Genomic DNA, 27,825 nt, shown 5'->3' on the forward strand with positions numbered 1-27,825 from the left:
TCTCCTGGACATGTTTACACTAACCAATTATATAAATGATAGTTGAAAAAGCATTCATGCGGAGCAAGCTCAACCAGCTCTATCACCCTCACTTTCTTTACGTCCTTGACAAAAGCCGATCAAGTCTGACGGTTTAAACTCAATCCTTTGGTGATCTCTAGTCATTCACTTTTTCAATGGTAAACTCAGAATACACAAGAGCCCAGGTTGGGTTTAATCATTTTTTCGTGGTCCCCCACAGCGCCTTTTTACATCCTGGTACGAGAGTTGAGTCAACTGATTCAGAGATGAATCCTCTCAGTTGACAGCGAAGGACGTGAACCAGCCAGTGCAGACGTCTCATTAGAATGATTGCGATAATATAATCTTGGACAACGCCAGGTTGAATCTGCTAGCAATCTAAAAATATATTTCAAATTAACATTTATGCAGATGACACTACCATCTATGGCAACACTTCAAAGGCCAGCAATAACCAAGATCTCTCTCATTCTCTCTTTTCTGACTTTGAGCACGTGGTGCAATGGGGTAAAAGGTGGCTAGATAGTTTTAATGCATCTAAAACCAAGCTTCCCTCTTTCTATCATCAACACTTTGACCTCCATCTGGCACCGATTAAAATGAATAACTTTCGTCTTGAAGAAGCACTGTGTTTTGACAAGCTTCTGGGACTGACTTTTATTTTGGATCTGGAATGGAACGCATACATCAAAAATGGTTGGATCATTCGACCGTTCCAGTAGATATCTACTTGCCAATGCAATCCTCTATTTACTAAAGAGCCGAGTATGTCCGAAGATGGGGTACTGTTCCCACATTTGGAGAGGAGTTGCTCCGAGCATCCTCTCCTGCCTCAACAGGGTACAAAACCAACTTCAAAGTCTGGTAGATGATGTCCTTTTCTCTTCTCTGCAGCCTCTTTCTCATAGAAGAGACGTTGCGAGCCTATCTGTAATCTATCATTATTTTCATGTCAAATGCTCGACTGAGCTTCACTCAATGGTTCCCTTCTGTAAGTTTTTCGCGGCAAACACTCGACTAGCTACAACCATTATCAATGGACCAGAGGTCATCTCGTCAGCATCAGACAAGGCCAAACTATTTGCCAAGAACTTTGCAGCTGCGACGAAGGCCATCAACTCCTCATATTTCCTCCTATAACACAGAACACGCTAGGTAACATACAAATATCCGTGCATGAGGTCGCCAAGCTAATCAAGAACCTTGATTCCAGTAAAGCAACTGGCCCTGACGGCATCCCAATTATAGTGTTAAAAAAGCTTCAACCAGAACTTGCTCCCATACTTACGAAACTGTTTAAGCGCTGCCTTAAGGAGAAGTGCTTTCTGACTCCCTGGAAAACCTCATCAGTTTGCCCTGTATTTAAGAATTCAGGTGATAAGTCATCTCCCTCTCAGTACAGACCAATAAGTCTCCTGTGTGTTATGAGTAAGTTGCTGGAATCCATATTAAATAGAGAAATAGTCAACCACCTCAGCAGAAACAACCTTCTTAGTGACACACAATATGGTTTCCGTTCTACAAGATCTACCGCAGATGTGCTAACAGTTATATCTCACAGGATTAGTGAATCTCTTGACAAAGGCTTCATTTCTAGGGCAATTGCTCTTGACATATCAAAGGCCTTCGACAAGGTATGGCATAAAGGTCTACTTCACAAGATTTCCAGCTACGGTATAACTGGATATGTTTTCTCAATCATTAAATCATTTCTCTCCGATAGGCTCATAAGAGTAGTGGTCGATGGACAAAAATCAGAGGCCTGCAGTATTAATGCTGGAGTCACTCAAGGGTCAATCCTGGGCCCAACTCTCTTCCTGATCTACATCAATGACCTCCCTAAACACATACTTAAATCGTTCGTTGACATCTATGCTGATGACACGACCATCTACGGCAACACATCAAAGGCTGTAAATGATAAAGTTCTCTCTGATTCTCTCTCCTCTGATCTCGAGCGCATGGTTCAGTGGGGGAAGACGTGGCTGGTTACCTTTAATGCATCTAAAACCAAACTATCCTTACATCATCAACGCTCTGATCCCCATCTGGCATCAATTGGGATGAATGGCTCCCGTCTGGGAGAGGCCCCGCGTTTTGACAAGCTTCTGGGTTTGACCTTTACTCTTGATCTGAAATGGAACACGTACATCAAGTCTGTTGCCAAGGTCGCTGGAAAGATGGTGGGATCCTTCTACCGCTCCAGAAGATATCTCACTACTGATGCAATTCTCTATCTATATAAAAGCCAAGTACATCCAAGGATGGAATACTGCTTCCATATCTGGGCAGGAGCTGCTAAAAACAGCCTATCCTGCCTTGACAGAGTACAAAATAGACTTTGTGGCTTAGTGGGGGATGCCCTTTTCTCTACCCTGCAACCTTTCTCCCACAGAAGAGACGTTGCGAGCCTATCCTTGTTTTATCGTTATTTCCATGGCAGGTGCTTGTCTGAACTCCAATCTCTGGTCCCCCCTCACCAATCTTTCATGAAAAACACCCGTCTAGCTGAATCCACTGTGAAAAATTTCCCCCACTCTTTATCTGTGCCTAAATCAAAACGTGGATTCCATGAACAAAGCTTCTTTCTTAGAATTGCACGCCTGTGGAACTCTGTTCCGTATGCCTGCTTCCCACCTGACTACAACTTGGATGTCTTCAAGTCCAACGTTAACAAATTCCTAATGAACCGCCCCCTTAAGTAAACACTTCATCAAATCTCCACACTAACGTAATGTACTTGCAATAACCCTTATCCCTGAGTGGCTTCCGGGCCTTGATAAGCAGTGACCACCGTGTAAAAAAAACAAAAAACAAAAAGAAAAAACAACTACCAGCAATTTCCCTTACTTCCTATCTGTACCTAAATCGAAGCGAAAACTCCATGAGCAAAGTTTTTCCCTAGACGATGGTGCTTCCCGGCTGACTATGACATAGTTGTTTACAAGTCCACCGTGAACCTGATTTGTAGACATTTGATATGGTTGGCTTTAGGGGTCGTGATGTAGCAACTTGACATGATCCATGTTTCACAATTGTATAAGAAATTTGTAACGACAACAAACAATTTTGAAAGATCATCATCCTGAGTCTATAAAGAGTGGACGATGCTTTTCTGATTCGGTTTAGTTGCCAGAAAAGTATTTGAACGATTCAATTGTTTTTGCAGACATTTAAGACTGGTGGATAAGTTTGAGCAGTGAATACTCTTCAGCGTCCTGCTCATTATACATTCGTCCTCTAAAGTAAAATATCAAATTTCCATTACGATACCCATTGACCCTTATCCTTGATTGGCTTCCGGGCCTTGACGAGTGGTGAAAAAAAAAAAGAAGAAAAAAAAAAACCCTTACTTCTTGATGAGATCAACATGCACAGTATTTTCCAACGCATGGACTCCGGCATCTGTCCGACTCGATGAAACCGTTCTTATTTCATTGGCAGGATTGAAACATTTCAGAGCAATCTGTAAATTAAGGGGCAAAAAACTGAAAAGACTTTTTTAATCTTCCATGATTTCAACTTGACAAAATATTTCTATTACTTTCTGTGCATGCACAAATTCAATTAATTTCTTCAAGTCTTTAGAATGTTACACTTATTTAAAAAATCAAAAAAATATATATATATATCTTTATGATGTACGTATTTGTTGTTAAGGAACGATTTTATGAGGAAGCAAAATGGGGCGGGGTGGGGTGTAGTTGAGAGCCGCCATATTGTTTTAGAATGTTCTAAAATTCAAGCGCGACAATTCAATTCTACCACCAAGATTTTGTTTTACATTTTGCATTCAAAACAATTAAAACTTTTTTCAATCTCTAAAAAGCATAAAAATTTTTTTTATTTTTTTATTTAAAAACAAAACAAAAAAATAGAACACTTGATCAATTTACGTGATTTTGGGACTATGACATCTTCAATCCATGACGAATAAATTGTAATTCTAAATTTTACACTTAATTAAAAAAACAAAAAAAAAACAAAAAAAAAAAACCCAGAAAAATCTTTATGATGTACATATTCAACACGGAACAAAGTTATCATATTTAAAAAATCACATAAATTGATCAATTAATGTTGGTGCTTCTTTAGAATTACACTTATTAAAAAAAAAATTCAGAAAAATCTTTATGATGTATGTGCTCATCATGGAACAAAGATGTCATATTCCAAGAAATCAAATTTTATAAGGAAGCAAAATGGGAGGTGCGAGTCGAGAGCTGCCATATTCTTTTTACAATGTTCTGAAATTCAAGTACAACAATTCAATTCGACTATGAAAATTTTGTCTCCATTCAGAATTATTAAAAACTTTTTAAATCGCAAAAAAAAAAAAATCACAAAATTTGATTTTCTTAATTAAAAAAAAATAAAATAAAAAACACTTGATCAATTTACATGATTTTTGGAATATGACATCTTCTTTCTATGATAAATACTTACATCATAAAGATTTTTTTGTATTTTTGTTTTTTAATTAAGTGTAATCTTCTATTATATAAAACTCACCTGTCTGTTTAAATGTATGTATGTATGTTTGTATGTCTGCCTAAAACTTTCGACAGAAGCGATGAATTTTCACGAGATCGGTATCATTTTGAAGCTCAACCCTTCGGATCACAAATATTGAAAAATTGGCCAAAATGTTCGTTCTTTTTAATATTTTTACTAAACTGCATAAGCACCAAATTATGTCATTAACAACAGACTCAGCTTTAATTCTTAATTATTACTTGAAATCGTTGAAAGGAAATAAGAGAAAGAAGATAACTTAAAAATAGAAATCAAAAGTACTACTACTACTACTACTACTACTACTAATAATAATAATAATATCGGAATATTTTGTGTCTATTAAAGTGAAGGAAATTTTTCCTTTCATTATTTTCAGTTGAGTACTTCTTCATTATAAGAGTGAAATTCGAAAATGGATTTATTGAATTTTAAGTAAAACCAATGTTATCTACTAGTGTTGGGACAATTAATCGAACTTGAGAATTGGAAAAAATCAGAACTTTTGAGGATATCAGAACCAGTATTGGAATCGGAAAAATTTGTATCTATTTTCTGATGCCTATCTTTTTTTTTTTTTTTTTTTATTCGATTTTGTTTTAAACAAAATCTTCCAAATCTTTTTTTTTTTTTTCTAAAAACAAAATCTACCAAATCTTTTTTTTTTTTCTAAAAACAAAATCTACCAAATCTTTTTTTTTTTTTCTAAAAACAAAATCTTCTAAATCTTTTTTTTTTTTTTCTAAAAACAAAATCTACCAAATCTTTTTTTTTTATTCGATTTTGTTTAAAACAAAATCTTCCAAACCTTTTTTTTTTTTCTAAAATCAAAATCTTCAAAATCTTTTTTTTATAATTCGATTTTGTTTAAAGCAAAATCGAATTATAAAAATAAATCTTACAATTTTTTTTTTATTATACGATTTTGTTTAAAACAAAATCTAAATCTTTTTTTTTTTATTCGACTTTGTTTAAAACAAAATCTTCCAAATCTTTTTATTATTATTCGATTTTGTTTAAAACAAGATCTTCCAAATCTTTTTATTATTATTCGATTTTATTTAAAGCAAAATCTTCCAAATCTTTTTTTTTTCTAAAAACAAAATCTTCCAAATCTTTTTTTTTTTTCTAAAAACAAAATCTTCCAAATCTTTTTTTTTTTTTTCTAAAAACAAAATCTTCCAAATCTTTTTTTTTTCATTATTCGATTTTGTTTAAAACAAAATCTTCCAAATCTGTTTATTTTTTTATTATTCGATTTTGTTTAAAACAAAATCTTCCAAATCTGTTTATTTTTTTATTATTCGATTTTGTTTAAAACAAATCTTCCAAATCTGTTTATTTTTTTATTATTCGATTTTGTTTAAAACAAAATCTTCCAAATCTGTTTATTTTTTTATTATTCGATTTTGTTTAAAACAAAATCTTCCAAATCTGTTTATTCTTTTATTATTCGATTTTGTTTAAAACAAAATCTTCCAAATCTGTTTATTTTTTTATTATTCGATTTTGTTTAAAACAAAATCTTCCAAATCTGTTTATTCTTTTATTATTCGATTTTGTTTAAAACAAAATCTTCCAAATCTGTTCATTTTTTTATTATTCGATTTTGTTTAAAACAAAATCTTCCAAATCTGTTTATTTTTTCATTATTCGATTTTGTTTAAAACAAAATCTTCCAAATCTGTTTATTTTTTTATTATTCGATTTTGTTTAAAACAAAATCTTCCAAATCTGTTTATTTTTTCATTATTCGATTTTGTTTAAAACAAAATCTTCCAAATCTGTTTATTTTTTTATTATTCGATTTTGTTTAAAACAAAATCTTCCAAATCTGTTTATTTTTTCATTATTCGATTTTGTTTAAAACAAAATCTTCCAAATCTGTTTATTTTTTTATTATTCGATTTTGTTTAAAACAAATCTTCCAAATCAGTTTATTTTTTTATTATTCGATTTTGTTTAAAACAAATCTTCCAAATCTGTTTATTTTTTTCATTATTTGATTTTGTTTAAAACAAATCTTCCAAATCTGTTTATTTTTTTCATTATTCGATTTTGTTTAAAACAAATCTTCCAAATCTGTTTATTTTTTTCATTATTTGATTTTGTTTAAAACAAATCTTCCAAATCTGTTTATTTTTTTATTATTCGATTTTGTTTAAAACAAATCTTTCGCTGCTAGTAGCAATGATAATAAGTATTTAATTTTAAACTACCAATATAATTAAAATCGAGAGATCAGTCCTCACAAGTGTATTTTTACGTTTGAGAATATTTGCACAGTCAACGTCTGTTTTTAACAGTAATTGGGAAAAATAGTAACTCTACAATTAGAGATTTATAAAAAATTAGAATCGGTAATTGTATTGGAGTAAAAAATTTTAGAACAGAATCAGTAATTGTATCAGAATCAAGAGAAATCTTGGAATCGTCCCATCACTAATATCTACTCAATTGTTATGCCATAGTATTGGACGTATTAATGAAAACAGTTTTTGAAAACAATTTGCGAAAATTATGTTTTGCTAAAGTGGCATTAGATTTCAGAAAATTATTACCTCACTTGTTACAAATTGAACTCTCCGGTTTCTTTTTTTTTTTTTTTTTTTTAATCAAAACTCAATGTTCGTTAATTGTCTTTGAAAATAATTTTCATTAATAATTAATTTTCTACCTTATCGTTTTTCATAATTTTTGGATATGTTCATTACTGTGACATGAAAATTAACTAGATACTATTGGTTTTACTTAAAATTCAATCTTTCGAATTTTTGAATTTCGCTATAACAACGAAGACGTACCCACCAGTTGTTAATAAGACTAAGCTTCCCCCTTTCTTTGTCATAAAAATTAAATTTGCATACATGATCACTGAAGCGTGCCAGTAATGTATAGTTCACCTTTATTATATAGAGATAATTGCAGAAGGCTGTCAACAGGCTAAAATGGCAGGAGGACTTGTTCGACCAAGTGACAGATGGTCATATAACAGTGATAACAAGTAGACCGTGAAAATATGGTCATCTTCTACCCACAATTAATCGACCTAATTCTAGATTTGTTTAGCAATATTAAATATCAGTTTTGTTTGAGAAAATTAACTTGATTATATGCTGGAAGGATGAAAAAGGCTGTGGGAAGAGAGGAGAGAACGAGGGAGAGGGAGAGAGATAGAGAAAAACATTGAACAAAAGAGAAAGAAAATGAATAAAGGAAGAGAATGAGCAAAATGAGACGAGGAAAAGGGAGAGGAGATGATTGTTCCTATTTATAACGCCTCCCTACAGGACAGAGTTAGACACCAGGGTCGTTTTTTTAATGTGGAGAAAAGGAACAAAATTAAAAATTGTCTCAGTCGTGAAGGATTTCTCCTCTACTAACAGAACAAGAAATTGAAGTGCAGTATCTGAAGAACAGATACTATGCTTTGATCTTGTCCCGAAGGAAGAAGCTTGGTCTTGTTTTATAGCATCATCCATCCGGCGCGCCCACACCCAAGATTGAACTCACTACACGAGTTTGTAGCGTAATTCAAATCTTGTCGGTAGCTGAATACTCGATGCTTCGCCAGGGCTATCAAGGGTATTTTTTATTGTGACGCCATCACTAGATAATGTGCCTGCCACAGCTGAAGAAAGTCCCATCTACCCTAAAGAGAAGGATAGATTCCGCCAGTTTCTCAACCTGGTATTTTACTTCGCGGTACAAATTGTCACCCAACTGGGACTGGCTAGGCTCAACATTAACTTAACCTCATTTAACATTAACTGCTTAATTTTGGTGATCTGGCAATAACCGGTGTGTCAACGTGATTGTGCCGTATATATTTATAGCATATCAACTCTTATTGAGTTATTTAATGCCAAATCTGGAAATTTAAAAAAAACAAAAAAACTTTTTGCTTCAAGTTCTTTATATTTTCAAATATTTATTCATGGTGTTTAATTTGATTGTTTTATGGCATATTAACCCATTTCATTTAACCCATTTCAGGCTATTTAATGTGGAATCTAGTAATTTTGGAAAATAGCTTTAAGTTCTTTATATCTTTAAATATTTATTCATGGTGTTTGGTTTGGCTGTTTTGTAAAGAAAAATTGTTATTTTGGGCTATGCAGAACATGATTGAGTTTTGCACAGGGAAAAGAAAAAAAAACAATAATACCAATGTTTGATGCATTTAAGTCAGGAAGTTGATATCTTCAGACAGCTCGATCTGCCGATCAGCACTAGAGATCGTAAGAAAAGAATGACTGCCATATCAATTAAAAATATTTATCATCAGCTCTGTCCGCATAACATGGAGCACATTTTGGTAATTGTTCTTCATCAGACGATTTTTTTGTTTCAGTGAATTAGTCTGACATTTCTATTAGAAAGAATGATCAGATTTGATATTCTCATTCTATCAGGAAAGTCAATGTGTTTGGGTTAGCTTGGTTTTATGACATATCAACCCTTTTCGGGTTATTAAATGCCAAATCCAGGAAATTTAGTAAAAGTCTTTATGTTTCAAGTTCTTAATATCTTCAAAAATTTATTCATGGAGTTTGGTTTGGTTGTTTTGCTTTATGGCATATCAACCTTTTTCAGGCCCTGTCGGTGGGGCATTAGAATATGCCGACTGCCCCCCTGCAGAGGGTAAAAGTCCCTCAATGGGGGTCCTGGATATGACCTTAAACTATATCCAGTGGTGAGGCCCCAGCTTGTGGGCTTTGGGGAGTGTGGAGCCACCCTTTAATTACCATTGCTCCAAGGTCCACTCTGACCCAGAGTGGTAGTACCTGTTAGGGTCCCAACTATGGGTTAAATAGAAACTGACGTGAAAACGACAAATATACTCTATTAAAAAAATTTTTTCTTCAAAATCTTTGGATTCGACATTAAATAACCCGAAAAGGGTTGATATGCCGTAAAACAAAAACAACCAACCAACCAAACTTTTTCAGGATATTTAATGCGGAATCCAGTGATTTTGGTAAACGTTTTTATGCTTCAAGTTCTTTATATTTCCAAATATTTAATCATGGGGTTTGGTTTGGTTGTTTTATTTTGCGGCATATCATATATATCCTTGGGTTATTTAATGCTGAATCTGGTCATTTTGGTAAATATGATTCAAGTTGTTTATATCTTCAAAAAAATTATTCATGGAGTTTGGTTTGATTGTTTTGTTTTATGGCATATCAACCTTTTTGGGGATTATTTAATACCGAATCTGGTAATTTTGTAAAAGTCTTTAAAGTTCTTTATAATTTCAAATATTTATTCATGGTGTTTGGTCTGTTTGTTTTATAGAGTAAACTTGTTGATTGGTTTTTTGATTTGTAGAACATGATTGAGTTTTGCAAAGGAAAAATGAAACAAAATAACATTAGTGTTTGATGCATTTTAGGTAGGTCAGGATTGGTTGGTTGTTGTTTTTGTTTTACGGCATATCAACCTTTTTCAGGTTATTTAATGTCAAATCTAGTTATTTTGAGGAACGATTTTTAATGGAGTATATTTTTTTAAAGTCAGATTCTATTTAACCCATAGTTGGAACCCTAACAGGTACTACCACTCCGGGTCAGAGTGGACCTGGGAGCAATGGCAATTAAAGGGTGGCTCCACACTCCCCAAGGCCGGCAAGGTGGGGCCTCACCATTGGATATAGTTTAAGGTCATACCCAGGACCTTGTCTCAGGAAGCCAATATTTTCAGACAGCCTGATCTGGTAGCACCAGTTGTGTAATTAGCAGGGATATGACAACAGAATATTCTTTTTGTTGTTTTGACTCTCGAGTATATGTTAGACACAGTTAATCAACCGAGAACCACATCACTCTATATAAAAGCATATAAGATATCAAAGGATACACACTCGAGAGTCAAAACAATGAAAAGAATATGCTGTTGTCCCAGCCCTAGTAATTAAGAATGAAATCTAATCTTCCAAACATATAGGATGTTACCAGATTGGGCTGTCTGAAGATAACAGATTCCTGACCAAAAATACACCAAACATTGATGTTGTTGTTTTTTATTTTTCCCTTTGCAAAACTCAATCATGTTCTGCAAAAACAAAAACAACAATTTTCTTTAAAAAAAAAAAAAAAAATTCAAACCGAACACCATGAATAAATATTTGAAGATATAAAGAACTTGAAGCATAAAAACTTTGTCCAACATTACTGGATTCAGCATTAAATAACCTTAAAAGGGTGGATATGCCATAAAAGAAACACACCAAGCACGCATAAGTCGGCATCAAAAGACGACACATGGTTAAATAAATATACGTTTACTGTTTGTCGTCATAAATTAAAACAAAAAGTAATTCAACAATTGCCAAGTGGATATAATTGTAACACAAGCAAGGAGGTTATGCGTATTTTTTATTTTATTTTATTTATTTATTTTTTTTTTTTACATAGGCATCACCATTTATCAAGGCCAAGAGGTCACTCGAGGATAAGGGTTAAGGACTGTACAGTAGTCAATTGGACAATATAATAATCGTCAATAATGGAAATTTGGTAAATTTGTTAAATGGAACTGCTCATGAAGAACTTGTTTATGTTGGACTTGAAGGCAACCAGAAAACAGTTCCACAGGCGTGCAGTTCTAAGAAAGAAACTTTGTTCATGGAATCTAGGCGCAAATAAAGAGTGGTGTTGTTTTTTTTTTTTTTTAAATTTTATTACTCATTCACTCCAAACAAGGTATATTGCCAGTTGGCTGTAAGGAGTTACTATGTAGAATCATGCCTACAGAGACACCATGTAAGGAGCTTAGAAGCAAGACGTTTGTTCACATTATATTTAAACTTCCGCATGTTATTTGTATTATTTGTATTTATTGGACTACTGTTCTCATCTTTAGTGCAATTTTTACAACGTTTCGGTCGATGTAACCTACGACCTTCTTCAGGTGTATCAAACTCAAGAATGTTTCTGTCGAACTCTAATTATTTAGGATCTTTATCCAGTCATGGCTGACGGGACAAGAACACGCTACCCCCATGAAGTAAACAAAGGGTTCTGCTCGAAATTCCGTCCAAATTCCCGAGTTCAACAAGATACATCTTGTAGTGGAGTCGGGAAAGGTGAAAGTAGGAAAACACGACGACTGGCGAGAATACGAAGAACATTTATATCCAGAACAGGGTTAGTGATACAGGAAGATTAGTAAGTCCGTGGGGAGTCGTCTCTGTACGACATCCGGATAGCTCTCATTGAGCGGTCTATACTTGCTGCTTATATGGCTAATGGATAAATCCATCTTAGTGATTATAAAGGTGTGTATGTCCCCACAACACCCCCTCCCATGCTTTTTTTGTTCGGGGGGGGGGGGGGACGTTAATATTTCTTCCTTTTTGGATCGATGATAAGGGGTTCAGTAACCTTTCTCTTCCTTGTCGATCAGCGCTGTTCTAAGTTTGCTCAGGGAGGCTCGATATTGAACATATCATATAACGTATCGCTAGCTTCTTCCTCGACTTGAGGTGTGTCTTTGCCATCGTTACGACGACGTCTAATTTGATTTATGCGTCTCTTGTGAGTGGTGGCAGGGCCTAGAACGATGTAGATTATGTTTCCAATTCTTTTGTCAATTGTTCCCTGTTCCCAAAACGACGTATTGCTTCCGTATGCTTTAAAGAAAACTTTTTCTCCTGGGTTATACATTTTGTGGGAACGGTAGTGGTCCTACTTGAATTTGCTTGTTTTGGCAGTAGTTTTTCGAATACTGGTCGTATTTTTCGTGCAAACATGGTCTCTGCAGTAGACGTTCCTTCAGGGGTATTCAGGTTCGGTGTGATCCTGTAAACCTGTATGAACTATTGTAAGGCCTTGAAGGTGTTTTTGGATGATCTTCTGTGTTCTTGAGCACAAATAATTTAAGTTTTTTTGTTGTCCCATTAAAAGTGACATTTGTAGTTAGTTCTCCTTCAAAATTTATTTTTTCTCCAGTTACCGTTTTTGCTGACTTGCCAGTTTTATGCATAGTCAGCCTATTTAAATTTCTCCACGTCTGTAAATTTATTATCCATAAGTCTGACCCTGAGTCTAACTGTAATTTAACGTCCTTGTATAAAATTCTAACTAAGACGTATTTTCGGCCGTTATTTTCGTCTTTCTTATTCATTCTCCTCTGTTGAACCCAAATTTTACTGTTCTTCAGCCATTTGCAGTGTGAGCTTTTGTGTCCTAGTTTTTTTTAAATTAAAACATTCTTTGGTGCGAAAAAGGCAATCCTTTGACCAATGCAAGTTCCCACAGCGAAAACAAGGTGTTAAAGGCTTCTGGGTACCTTGTCTTTCGTGCTTAAGTGGAAGATAGCATCTAGTTTCCGTTTTGTTTTTTAGAGAGTACCCCTTAGTTCTTCTCTGTATGATCTTTATGTGTGCAATACCAGCTTCTTCGATGTTCTTTGAGTCGTTCTTGATATAATGATTCTTTGGAAATCTTCCGCCAGCTTTTGTTGGTTGGTTTGTTTTTGTTTTACGGCATATCAACCCTTTTCGGGTTATTTAATGCCGAATCCAAAGATTTTGAAGAAAAATTTTTTTAATAGAATATATTTGTTGTTTTCACGTCGGTTTCTATTTAACCCATAGTTGGGACTCTAACAGGTACTACCACTTTGGGTCAGAGTGGATCTGGGAGCAATGGTAATTAAAGGGTGGCTCGCCACTCCCCAAAGCCCACAAGCTGGAGCCTCACCACTGGATATAGTTTAAGGTCATATCCAGGACCCCCAGCTTTTGCACAGTTAAGCCTGGTTCAGTTTCCAGTTTTGACAAAACTCTTCGACGGATCTTTTGGCTATAAAAATAATTATGTTATAAATCCATCAGCATTCTCTGGGGTGGGGGTGGGAGGGGGGTTCTCTAACAAAATAGAAGGCAAAGCCTAGGAGGATGACTTCCTGAATTCACAATGAAGTTTTTATTCAACCTCTCAGCTAGAGAGTTAGGATTGGCAAAGTCAGAAGCCATGAAATCCCATGCAAAACCAAACAAAGCAGTCAAATAATGAATATTTATTCTGGCCCAATTATCCAACTTTATTCACCCCCAATGACATTGGATATATAAGGTCCGTTTTGTTGATTGATTTTCTCATAAAGATATATAAACTATTAAATGGAAATGCACGTGTATTTATTACGTATTTAGCCAATACAGGTCGATGTTTGTAACATTTGTTAAACAACAGCTGTTGACTGCCTCTGGTGACAGCACACTGACAGATTAATATATTGATAATCACAATATAGGTCCATTCTATGTCACGTGTGTTACAGTTCAGACAGGTTTTCAGGGATAAAATTCATTTAAAATCTCCCTTATAATATTTTACTCTCTTATAAAAATATATCCGGTAGTTTATTTTGTTTTTTTTACTGTCTGAACCCAGTTTGGTGAGTTAGTGTAAAAAATCGAACATGTCCAGCTTTGTTTTCCACGGTTGATAAAGAAAATTATTTTCTCAACTTTGCAATATTTTCATTTTAATTGTCTAAGCTAAAAAAAAAAGGTTAAGACACCATGACTGGACCCGGCAATATGTAAGGTTCAAGCATTATACTGATAGTTGTGTGATTCCTTCTTGTGTCGACGTGGATGATAGATATTACACTTTGAAAAAATTATTTATTTTGGAAGGAATAATACATTTATAGTATAAATCTCACCTGTCTGTTTAAATGTATGTATGTATGTTTGTACAACTTTCGACATAGGCGAAGGATTTTCACGAGATCGGTACTGTTTTGAACATCGACCCTTCAGATGACAAATATTGAAAATTGACTAAAAACATTAATTCCTTCACCCTCAACTGGGCACTTTTCTACAAGGAGGGGTCGCTTTTTTTTTGCTGATATTTTTGAAAATCATCCCCTCTTTGATTGACTAGCCTTAATTTAAACCTTCGCCACTTCTGGCCTGGCGATGGATGCAACAGCAAAGACGTCACGTTTTTTTTTTTCATGTTCTTTTCCTCCTTCGTGATACGGGTTCGACTACTACCACTTTTTTTTTTTTTTTTTTTTTTGCTCAACACACACCTCCAAACACTCTGGCAATGTGAGGCATGCAGGCTTGTTAAAAATAAATCAGGTAAAAGGCCATTCAGAAGTGTGGCAAGGATGGGGGAGGGTCTATGGTTATCCTTGTCACTTTCCCTAACATTTGTCTATGCTGTTACTAGCTAGAATCCCGAGTCACCATAGTACCACATTCACTCCAGAGAATCGTCCTACTTGAAATTCCCAAATCGATTTTGTTTTTTTAAATATAAATATGAAATTAAAAAAGTGCTACCAAGTAAAAGCATCTTGAAATGAAAAATATATAGAATAAACATTTGAACTGTTTTAGAACACGCCTGCCGACACTTTTTCAACTTCATATTTGGCGACCGCATGCTTTACCAGCTTAATAAACAAAGAAAAAAAAAGAAGCAAACTAAAGAGTTCTACGTGCAGTACCAGCTAGCGCGACCTCGATAACACAACATAAGAATGCACTTTTTGCTTTTACTTCTGAAGAAAACCAACAAAATTTAAGAACTCCTCTGATGAGGGATTTTTAAATCTGAAATTAATTAGAAAAAAAAAAAAAATTCTTCTTTTGCATCTAAAAGCGTCTTCTAAAACAGTTTACCTGCTTATTGTATATAAATATAAATACATAAATAAATCGTTTTTTTATTGACAATACTTTGATCTTAGCCAAAATGCCAAAGACAAAAAAAAACACAAAGATTTTTATGACTGCATTTTTAAATGAATGAAATAAAACACGTAGTGCATCAACGTATAGATTTTAAATAATTTTCATTTTCATTTGTACCAAAAATATTGTGTGAATATGCGTTCGTGTTTGACATTTATAAAAAGGAAATGCCGTATATTTCGGCATATAAGACGACCCTTAATATTAAAAAAAATCATCTTTAAAAAAACATTTCATAAGATATCGAGTGTTGCAGTTTCTAGCCTAGGCTAAACAAACATGGTTTCATGATTTAGCAGTCGTCTTATACAACCGATTTATGATAAATTTATTAAAATTTGCTCCAATTTTGTACCTAGTCTTATTTGGCTTTATATGTCGAAATATATGGTATGCTTTACTTTTAATTTATTAATTTAAAATGCCAAATCCAGTAATTTTGGTAAAAAGTTTTTATGCTTTGAGTTCTTAATATCTTCAACTTTTTTCATATAGACGGGGAAGGAGACAAGAAGTCATTCTTTGATGAAATAAAAGTCGTCTACCCCTCCCCACACCTTCCCCTCAAGAATTGTTTGAAATTTTAGCATTCACGGCAAAATTAGCATTCAAATTCAGTCTTGAGAAAACTGGTAAGAAGGAAGGCAAGGCAAAAAAATAGAAAATGATAATGTGAGGGAGAGAGAGAAAGGAAGAAAGCCAAAGAAGGAGAAAAAAAAAAAAAAAAAAAGAATGAAAATCCAGTCAAATTGTGTCCAGCAAAATAAAATAAGGTTTTAGCGACTTGAAAAAAAAAAAAAAAAAAAAAAAAAAAAAAAAAAAAAAAATCGAAATCAACCATTATTTAAAAAAAAAAAAGAAAGAAATCCAATTCCAACCAAAGAGGGGAGAACTCACACACCTTAGAAACTCTAGTGATTGAAGTGGATTAAAAAAAAGAATAAATAAATAAATAAAATTAATCTATGTCGCCTAACAAATATTAAGATCAATATATAATGTTGCAATATTTTTAGCTGAAGGAGAAGGATATGATTACAAAAAAAAAAAAAAAAAAAATGCAAGGTTCTATTTATAGATAGGGGTGATAGGAACTGACCAATCAAATGGAAAGACACTGAAACTGACCATTCAGAAATCAGAATCTCTCTTCAGGACTTCTTGGGATTGACTACCCAACAGAAACCTTAATCTTTACCTTCGTTTTAGCTTTTATAATTGAAAGCTTCTCTTGATTGATAGTTTGGAACAACATCTCTCTTCCTTTCTAAAATGGCTTACAATTCAAAATATAATAATAGTTACCTTTTATGCCCTGAATTCTTATTCTAATTTAAAACCATTGTATATTTCTGGTTTTTGGCCTGCAAGGACCAAGTGATCAAGTCCTTGAAAAAAAAATCAATTGTAAAAAGTGATATTCTCCTGAAGGTTGAAGGTTCAATCTTCAGTGTGGGCAACCGAAAAATACAATTACAAATTACTTAGGACCTCTATCCAGTCATGGCTGATGGAACAAGAGCATGCTACCCCCGTGAAGTAAATAAAGGGTTCCGCTCGAAATTCCATCCAAATTCCAGAGTTCGACAAGATACACCTAAAGAAGGTCGGAGGTTACATCAACGGAAACGTTGTGAAAATCACACTCAAAATGAGAACAGTAGTCCGATGAATCCAAATAATACGTCTTTAGACTTGTATTAGAAATTTAAATATGGTGTTCAGCCGATATTAATACTCTGAAGAATCTAAAATTTGGGGAACATTAGGGACAGGATCACAGTGTAGTATCTGTTCTGATGCTACACTTCACCTTTTCTGTCCTGGGTCAGTGGAGGTGAAATCCTTCATGACTGAGGCAATTTTTATTTTTGTTCCTCTCCAGAGAGAGCCCCCATTTAGGAGAGCTGAATTTTCCCCATGTTAAAAACTGACCTTGTGTCTAACTTCCCTCGTGGGGAGGCAAGTAAATAGGAACATATATGTATTAATTTAAAAACACGTATCGTTAAAATTTCACACGTACATTAAAGGTATCTCAATTTTTAAGAGGGCATCCACCATTTTTAGCCATTTTGGCAGACATCAATTAAACTAAATAGTGCCCACATTACAAACACTCACCACTAACAGCTTAGTTGAAAATTGAATGATTAGCATCCAAATACTCAAAATAATTTAACCTGTCAACTAAAAAATTTCGAAACAGATTTATTGCTAGCATAATTGCAAGTGCGTTCGACATTGACTGCTAATCTATATAATTATTAGGTTGGTGCAAAAATAATGTTTTTTTATCAGAGATATATGCGTCAAAAAACAACATTATTTTTGCACTAACCTAATATAAAACTCTGTGAATCTTGCTTGCATCCTGTCTTTGCTGATTGGGTTATTCCATCTTTTAAAAAAAAAGGATGACAGATAAATAAAAATATATAAGGTGGAACGATAAAAGTGTCACTCTAAAGAAAACACTACAGCTTTATTTTAAAACTTTTATTAAAAAAAAAATCAATTTAGGTAACTTGATTATGGAGTAGAACTGACATCTATTCAATGTAGCCACCTCAAGCCTCAATCACTGCCTTAATACAGGTTCAGAACTGGTAGCATACCTTTTTCACAAGCGCTGGTGAGAGCTCGGTGGATGGTGGTGATCAGGCTGGCTTTGGTGTTGTGGGAGGTCGTGTTGGTGATGTTCTTGATGTATGACCAAATGAAGTAGTCCAGCAGGTTCAGGTCGGGGGAGGAGGGGAGCCAGTGAGTGAAGGGTACAAAGTCGTAGCACTCCTTCTGAAGTCAGGTTTGGGTCTCTTTGGACTTGTGGGCTGGTGCAGAGTCCTACTGCCACATCCAGGGTCTGCCAGCGGCCACCTGATTGCAACAGGGGATTATCACACTCTTCAGCACATCCAGGTATATTTTGGTGTTGACTTTCAAGCCGACTTCGAAGATGTGAGGTGGCATGATGTGACCCTCACTTGAAAGCACACCAAAGATCATAACCGTGGCCAGAAACTTTGTTTTCTTTACCTTGGGCACATTCCTGTTATTCGTGGCAATCCAGCGATGCATTTTGAGAGTGCTGGCAATGGTCCTGTTGTCATAACTTGATCGATAGAAAGCAGGAGTTGTACAGCAGTGCATCTCTGATCTCGCTCGTTGAACATTGTGTCACTTTCAGACATGATAGAAGGCTCCTATTGCTCTTGGGATTTGTACATTTGGTCTGCAACAAAAAAAAGGAAATTGGTTTTCATCAAACGGAAATGGAATCATGTTGTCTTTTCTAGGGCGACAATTTTATCGTTCCACCCCGTATATATTTATTTAGAGATCACGTATACGTACAACTATATGTAATAAGACAATTATATTAATTAAAATTAAATGTCATTTATCAACGCAAGTGCTCAAAATGTTTTCCTTCTTGATTTACACAGCTTTGAAGTCTGCCTTTGACGCTTCGACAAACATTTTCCACTTTGGGCTCATCCTGTATATATATATGCGTATGGGTGTGGTTCAGAGGTTGAGAAAAGAGGGTGGAGAGTCGTACGTTTTGGTTTCGATTCTAGTTGATGGCACCCAAGTCATGCATATATTCTTTTTTAGTCTTGATCTCACTACGATATATATAAAATTCAATATAATAATCAATAAAGAATTATCTCTATAATAAGAAATACATAATCTGCATAAATTAAAATACCATATTTAAGCGTATCTTATAACTGGGCAATGCCGGGCAGTCTGCTAGTTTTGGTTAAAATTCAACTAGTAGTTTTGGAGACAAACAGTATACATACTTACATCCAATTGTCCCTGGATTGTTTTTAGTCCTTGACCTACAGGCTGCGATTGAAATCCGCTGAAATTAAAAAAAATTAAAATAAAATTATAAAAATGTTGTGAACCTGGCTCTGCTCTATCGTTATTTTCATGGCAAGTGTTCGTCTAAGCTTCTATCTATGGTCTCGTCCTGCCAAACTTAAAAAAAAATAAATAAATAAATAAAAAAAAATAACTCTTTTAGCTACAACCACTATCAACAATTTTCCCCACTCTCTATCTGTGCCTAAATCTAAACACACATTCCATGAACAAAGATTCTTTCCTAGAATTGCTGACCTGTGGAACTGTTCTGCTGACCTACTTCCCAGCTGACTACAACATGGTTGTCTTCAAGTCCAATGCGAATAAGTTCATGTTGTGTTGCTCCCGTAATCAAATTGTACCTAATATTCACCACTAACCCTTACCCTCTAGTCACTTTTGGGCCTGGACAAATAGTGACTCCTTTGCAGAAAAAAAAAAAAAAAATCACCGATCTGAGTAGTCAGTGGTAAAAGACCCCCCCCCCCTCCTCAAAAAGATAAAATCTCTTCCCCTACCGCACGTGTGGGTGTGGCAGCACAAAAACAATTATTGAGATCAATAGAAACATCGGTATGAAAAATTTGAAAATGCATAAAAAAGAAAAAAAAAAAAAGATTTTTTTTCAAATAAATTTTTTTTTCATCCAAATTTTCAGTCAAGTATCATGGTTCAATTGTATTCTAAACAGAAACATTCATTTCAAACGGACTCCTATTTTATCAAAGAACCTACTGTTGATTTTATATGCTGGGCCCGTCTGCTTGTGTGGTGATAAAACTTCTCAAATGCACTTGTGGTGCTAGACTGTATAAGGATGTTAACTTTGATTAAAATCAGACTTCTAGGATGTGAGATCGGTAGGATAACAAACTTATGATTAGGATTTATCGATTTATAGGACCGTGGTTGCGTGTGTTGCAACTTTATTGACGTAGGAGTGTATCTGCGGGATCATTAAAAGGTAAATTTAACAAAATTGCCGATTAATAAAAAGATTTCACCAATCCACATCCTTACATAAAAATAAAAATGAAATACGGAAAATAACGACACTCGACAAAGAACACAAAATCGCAGTATTGACAAGAAATAAACAACATTTATTTACATGCACCAATCGGTACGGACCCGACTATGGAAGATCAGATAATAAATAAATGTGGATTTATAAGATCAAAGAATCCAACCTTGATCGCCCTTCGGGGCCCGTGGCGCAGTTGATAGAGACGTTGAATCTCTACGGTTCCAGATGAACATTGTCTGAAGATAGCGGTTTCAATCCCACCCAAAGCGTGCCAGAGGTAATTGGTCAAAAATGTGGTGAGACGACAACAACTACGGATGGCAGTGATGGCTGAGAATGCAGTTAGGAGATTCGAAGTTCCTATCCGTCGCGGTTACCACCTGACGAAGGCCAGAGGAAGTTGGCCGAAACGTTGTGAACCAATAAAAAAGATTAAAAAAAACAAAAAACAACAACTAATAAAGATGAGACTAATAGTCCGAAATAAAAATAAAAATTAACATTTATTTACATGTTAGGAATATTAGTTTAAATTTTTCCATCAAATATGGAACCAAATATTCCAAAACTTGTTGCTGATCATCAACAACAATCTACCCATTCATCGGTGTAGGGACTCACGTCAGAGTCACCACTTGTAGGAATGTGGTTCAGTAATATAACCAATTAATAATCGGGATTTATCAATTTTTAGGACCGTGGTAGCGCGTGCTGCAACTTTATTGAAGTCGAAAGTACCCGAGGGACCATTAAAAGTAAATTTAACGGGATCGCCGCTTAATAAAAAGGTTTCACCAATCCACATCCTCACATAAAAAAAAAATTGAAAATTAAATCCGTAAAATAATGACACTCAACAAAGAACACGAAATTGCAGTATTAAAATGAAATAAACAACATCTATTTACGTGTTAGGAATATTAGTTTAAATTGTTCCAACATGAGTTTTTTCTTGTGTGGAATGTTTATAATGAAGGATTAGTGAAGTGAGCATTTTGTGAGATAAGCACGAGGTTTGAAATTACTGATTTTTTTTTATGATCAGAGTGCTGCATGTTGACTTAAGGTCCATGTGGCTATTTTTGAGAAGAATAGTCCACAAATCAAATAATACTGTCAGGAATTAGTTTGCAGCAAAATGGGAAGTTTATCTAACAGGTTCGAAAGATTCACAGAGCACAACAACATCCAAAATGTAATAATTCCCTCAACATAAGGGCATTTGTGGTTGCAAATGATAGTAACATTTTGCCTCACATTTGGCCATTAAAACGTCTCAAAGTAACAAAGTAATTTCGATGCTTCGAGCGAGAACTCGATGTCCATTTCAGCCTGCGTCTTTTTGCATTCTGGCGATCTGAAAAGATAATTTTGGCGCCAAGCACATCCTCGGCAGTTAGTAAAAACATGCAATCTGATTGGTTCAAACAAATCCGTGGGCAGACAAACCATCCAATAAAGAGCCTGCTTATTTCTGCAGAATTTCTTATAATACTGAATAACAAAAAAGTGAAGGTACTGTGTTGCCTTGTCACCGGTTCCAGTAGTAGAAAATTATTTTAAAACCTTTATTCAGTTCGAAAAACAAGTAGTGTCGAGTGTTACGTGGGAACAAGGAAAAAATGGCTGAGATGAGAGGATCGCATCCTCAGAGTCTCAATAATCGTTTTAAACTCAAAAGTTAAACAAAATACTAGTAGAACCTGTTAGGAATTATTTTATGTCGAGATGGGAATTTTATCTAACATATTCGATGCTCTCTGTTGAAGGCAAGAAATAAGACAACCACAAAACAACAAACCCTACCTATAAAATTCAAGACCAATAGGATATTATTACAGAATAGTGTGCCATCTGGCGTCCAACTTTGGAAGTTTGCTTCTACGAGCCGTAGTTAGTGTCCTTTTGCATTCTACAATGTTTTCGAAGTCCGGGTAAAGGATGAAGTCAGCCATGTTCCATAGGATCTCATGGCCTCAAAAGGTTGGTAGCAAACGTAAAAAAGGCTGCATACCGGAGAAGAAGGTTAAAAGTCTGTAATGTGGTTAAAGACATTCTGTCTTATAAGTGAGTCAACTCGTAGGCTTTGATAAATGTTTATACTTCGTCCACGGCAAAGTTCTGAAGTAAAGAAGGCACGACTGTTAGCGCCCAAATCTCCTTATAGAACACATAATAAAAAATGAGTCCTTCTTCGCTCGTCTGAAAGGAACTGAAGAAACTGAAAGGGAAATAGAAATTGGCGCCAAAGGCATGTGACATGTCTGGTTAGATTCGACCAATCAAATCGATCGATACAATGGCAGTTAGGGCCTGTACGATGATTGAATAATTTCTTACAGATCAGAGTGCCGCACGTGGCTTAAAGTTAATGTGGCTATTTTTGAGGAGAACAGTCCATAAATAAAATAAGCAAATACATGTGTGTGTATGTGTGCGTGTGTGTGCACACATTCATATCATAAGAACAGTAGTTTGAAATAAGAATATTCAGAACGAGACGGAGTTATCTTGAACATGTACGGCACTTGAGAAATCGAAGAGGAAACTAGTTTTATTTTGTCGGGCAAATCCTTATATACAGGCCTTCTCGAATGTTCCAGCCTGTTTACTGTATTACTACATGAGGAAGCGTAATATAGTTCCTTTTGTTCCATGTGTGCGATGGTCGCATCACAGCATCGTGTACCTATGCGTTCTTCACATGTGTAGGTGTTGAAACAGTGATCGTTGTGAAAAGTTCCTGTCAGGGATTTATTCTGGCGGTTGCTACAGACTGTTACTTATTCGGATGTTATTGATTATCGTTATTTATTAGGCGGGGGGGGGCGGCATTCCGATATAAAACATATTTAAGAACACTCCCAGACACAGAGTACATTTGTGTGAAATTTCCAGAAAATCGGCCCAACCGTTTTGGAATCTGTAGGGAACCAACTTAGCCAAAGACAGACAAAGTGCATTAAATAAAAATTTGTAAACTCTTCTCATGCAAATTATTATAATATTTAATCCCGGAAATTATTAAAATTGTTTTTTGGGATAATGAAAGTGCTTGATTTGTTTCGGTTAACGTTAAACCAGTTTCATTTTTACATCATAATGCACTACTTCCGGTTCCAGTAAGACGCCAAATATGTTTTTCTTTGGATTACATGCGTAATACTAAGTAGATTTTAACTCAAAATGAATTCTCATTTAATAATAATAAAAAACAACAAGTTAAATTTTTTTCTTACTTTCCATTTTAGCAATCACCTTTAAAATGATGACTTTTCTAGATTTCGTTTTCGGGTATGCTGAAAACGAATATCGCATTTACATTGATGTGCTTGCGCATACAAAAATGTTTACCAGTGTTAACATAAGGACTAAAATTGCTTTATATCCGGAAAACTACTTGTTTGCGGCAAATTTAAATGCGATATTCGTCTTCAGCATACCCGAAAAGCTGTAAAAATCGTCATTTTAAAAAGGTGACTGCGAAGGTGGAAAGCAAGTAAAAGATTTACCAAAAACAAAAAATAACAAATCATTTTTATCGCCTAGACACTTTTTTTTTTTATCGCATCTTGTTTTGCCATACGACTTTTTTTTATTTACCCACAATAAATAAATGGGGCACTTCTGCATGTCAGTGACATGAGGCGAATGTGTGTTTCAAGAACCGCCGACAGAGGTTTGTATTATTATACACAGATTCGAAAAAGTTGTCAAAAAACAAATATATGACAAATAAATGTTATCAAAAGCAATATAAGTTACTTTTCCACCAAACTGGATATATTTTCCGTGTTTTTATTCAATATAACATGTTTATTCAGCTCGAAAAACGTACATTGTTTACCGATGTATTGGAAAATTCAAAATGGCGCCCGACTCTCTCTTTAACACGGTAAGTTCGGAAAAGGTGTTATAAATAATAAACTAGACAAAATACTATTAAAAAAACACCGAATATATGTCAACCTATGTCACGGTAATATATATTGAGCGAGTTTCTAACAGTATTTTGTCTAGTTTTATATTTATAGCACCTTTTCCCAAACTTACCGTGTTAAAGAGAGAGTCGGGCGCCATTTTGAATTTTCCAATACATCGGTAAATACAGTATGTTTTTCGAGCTGAATAAATATGTTACATTAAATAAAAACACTGAAAACATATCCAGTTAGGTAGAAAAGTAACTTATCTGGCCTTTGATAACATTTATTTGTTATATATTTGTTTTTTTGACAACTTTTTCGAATCTATGTGTACAGTAATACAAACCCAAATTATATTTTGCTACATTTTTATACAATCTTTCTGTACAAAAAAAAAAAAAAAAACTTAAACCGCTATAAATGTATTTTTTTTAAAATTATATTTTGCTATATTTTTATGCAACTTTACCGTAAAAAAAAAATAATTTTAAAAACAATCTATGAATTATGTTTTTATCAAATTTATTTTATTTTCAATTATGAATCACTCATTGAAAAGAAATTATATTAATACATTAAAATTATATTTTGATACATTTTTTATTCAATAAATGTTTCGATTTTCATATTTTTGTGTTTTTTTTGTTATATATTTTTGTGTTATCGTAAACACTTGTTTATATTTGAGGTTCACATAATGGCCGCTAACGTCAGTTCTATTTCGAAGAACAGGGGTCGATAACTCGTCTCAGTTGCTAATATGTCACCGACATGCAGAAGTGCCAAAAATGGTGTGAAAAAGCAAATAGGCAACAAACGCAACAAAAATTTACTCTTTTTCTTACCTGTATAATTTTACACATAAGATTTATTCATGAATTTGTTATTAGGGACTAGTGTACTTATTGATCCGTGCTGAAATAACGTTATTATTTAGAAAGCCATTCTTAACATGGGAGGGGAGGGTGTTTTGTACGTATTCAGTACTTTTAACCTAACAGGTTAATAAAAACAGATATAAGACTTTAATGAAACTTGAAAATACTATTTAAAAATTAGCACGGATCAATAAGTGCCCTAGCAAGCACCTGTTATTGTTACTTTTACTTTAGGCAAACCTGCATCATTTCCAAGGTGGTTGCACATTTCTATAAGGATGGGAAGACTAAGTTGCAAATTTCAGTCTTAAAAGTAAAAGATAATGACATTATATAGAATACGTACCGTGCTGAAATAATAACATTATTTAGAAACCCATTTTTAACATGGGAGGGTGTTTTGTAGCTATTCTCTACTTTCACATAATAATTTAATAAACAAAAGATATAGCTAAAAAGAAAAAAAAAAGATGAGGCAGAAGGGGCCTATTGGCCTTAGTCTTGAAAAAAAAAAAAAAAAAAAAGGTTATAAGCAGGATGAACACAGTCAGCAGGAAGACCGTGACAAGAAATAGATACTTTTTGCATTTATGAACCCGCGATTTTCTCGAAGTTATTCGAATGTGCCCTGCCCGGCGAATGACAGGAAGAACTGCAAACGGTCGACAAGCAGTTTTCTGTATATTAAGACATTTTTTCTCCTCCAATGTATTACTTTATGAATTTCAGTGGTCGTCGCCATTCTAAACATGGGGGGAAGGTTGAGGTTGGTTGGTTGTTTTTGTTTTACGGCATATCAACCCCTTTTCAGGTTATTTAATGCCGAATCTAGTTATTTTGAGGAACGATTTTTAATGGAGTATATTTTTTTTTAAGTCGGATTCTATTTAACCCATAGTTGGGACCCTAACAGGTACTACCACTCCGGGTTAGAGTGGACCTGGGAGCAATGGCAATTAAAGGGTGGTTCCACACTCCCCAAGGCCCGCAAGGTGGGGCTTCCCCGGCTTCACCATCGGATATAATCTTAGGTCATATCCAGGACCATGGGGGGGGGGAAAGGGGGTTGTAACAATTTTTGTTTTTGTAATAAGGCTCGTCCGACCGTTTCCGATTTTTCCCGTCATCTGCCCGGCACACCAGAGTAACTTCGTGGAAATCACGGGTTCATAAATGTAGAAGCACTTATTCATGAAGTTATTTGAAAGTAAATACCTGTAATGAGTTCCGATATACGAAAGATAGATCAAAAATCTACCCATATTCAAGATTTCTGTGATCCTTTTTTTTGTATTATTATACAAACACCGTGACAGCGTTAGGGTTAGGGTTAGGATTAGGATTAGGGTTAGGGTTAGGGTTTAGGGTTTAGGGTTAGGGTTAGGTTTAGGGTTAGGGTTAGGGGTTAGGGTTAGGGTTAGGGGTAGGGTTAATTCGCTGTCACGGTGTTTGTATAGTTTTACCCTTTTTTTTTTCTCTCGATGTTAGCCGTATTAAAAAATAAAATATAAAAATAATCCACAAGACTTTTTTTTTAGCAGATTATGGCTGATGGAACAAGAAAAATATATCTCGTTATGAATAAATAAAGGGTTTAGTTCGAAATTCCATCCAGGATTCCGAATTTGACAAAGATTTCAAACGTTTCCATATTCGAAGGTCAGAAGTTACTTCATTCGAAATAGTGTAAAAAGTTCGATCAAAAAGTTCGATCAAAAAGTTATTTATTTTGTAAATTTTTTTTTTTTTTTTTTTTTTACAAAAGTAAAAATCGTATTTTTTTTTTTCAGAAGATTTGTTTAATCGTGTTCTTCATAAAAATGTAAAAAATAATTTCAAATTCGTTATTTATTCCCTTTCGTCGGATATCAAGCAACAATTTGGATGTAGTCTACTCGAGGCTGCTCACTTCTCAGGAAGGAAGTCACCCACCCACCCTTTCAGATGCTATAAAGGGGATGCCCACTTAGGATTATCGTCGATCAACTTACCGGGAATGTCGACAAGTCCCATCCAGTAACCGGGATTGCGCGTTCTTATAGCGGCAATGCCAATGAACTACACGACATTAAAAGTTTGACCTTTTGTGTCAGATACAGCCATCGTGGTTGGGTATAAATATGATTTTTACGTAATCATCGTACGATTGAATGGATTGTGAACGTTTAAAATAATTTTATTGCAATATTATGGTAAAATTTACCATAACATTGCAATTACCAGTAAATGATTGTCACTAAAGACAATTAGATAAGTTGCATTTGGTGAAGCCTCTCCCGTACCAGATCAGTGGAGACCAGCTTCTTTTTATGCAATGTTTTATACCGTCGTGACAGGGTCGACAAATAGAGCGTAGATTTTCAACCCTTGACTTCTCCTTCCAATACAATCGAAGTTTAAGAAATTAAAACCCTATGTCAATAACATTGTACAGAGTAATCACCTTGACACAGCGGTTCTCGTTCGATCATTGAAGTTAAGCAACGTGGAGCCTGGTCAATACCAGATGGGTGATCATTTGGGAGTACCAGGCGTTGTATGTAGGAGATCGTCGATACCTCACTGCAAAAACCTAACATCTTTCTTGACTGGGATGTTTTCATGCGACTGGAGACTGCTTTGTGAGCATTAATATTCCTTTGATGTTTCCTCCTTTGAAGTAAACTGCTGGCAATAAAATCAGATCCAGAAGAAATGCATCTTCTCTCATGCATATATATATATTTATATACATATATTTTTTTTTTGATAAAATGCAGAATTTAAAAAAGTAAAATGCAGCCTTAAAGTTGTAAACAAACGTTTAGATTGAATATAAGCACGTGGCCTGGCACTTCCGGTGACGCATGCGCA

At 34.7% G+C, this 27,825-nt stretch overlaps 1 protein-coding gene across 1 annotated transcript in view; it reads right to left on the minus strand.

The window, feature by feature from the left end:
- LOC145297725 (tRNA pseudouridine synthase A-like) overlaps window positions 1-27,776 on the minus strand; it is a 56,016-nt gene extending 28,240 nt beyond the window's left edge. Inside the window, exons 1-4 of the mRNA XM_080143941.1 lie at window positions 26,436-27,776; window positions 26,188-26,253; window positions 19,079-19,136; window positions 3,375-3,487 (exon numbers count right to left, since the gene is read on the minus strand). Coding sequence (XP_080000067.1) covers window positions 3,375-3,487; window positions 19,079-19,136; window positions 26,188-26,234 — 218 coding nt within the window. The 5' untranslated portion in view covers window positions 26,235-26,253; window positions 26,436-27,776. The remainder of the gene's footprint in view (window positions 1-3,374; window positions 3,488-19,078; window positions 19,137-26,187; window positions 26,254-26,435) is intronic.
- Window positions 27,777-27,825: the final 49 nt, after the last annotated feature.

Source organism: Euprymna scolopes, chromosome 18 (genome assembly GCF_053919585.1).
Source record: "Euprymna scolopes isolate OS-2025 chromosome 18, ASM5391958v1, whole genome shotgun sequence".
NCBI lineage: Eukaryota > Metazoa > Mollusca > Cephalopoda > Sepiida > Sepiolidae > Euprymna > Euprymna scolopes.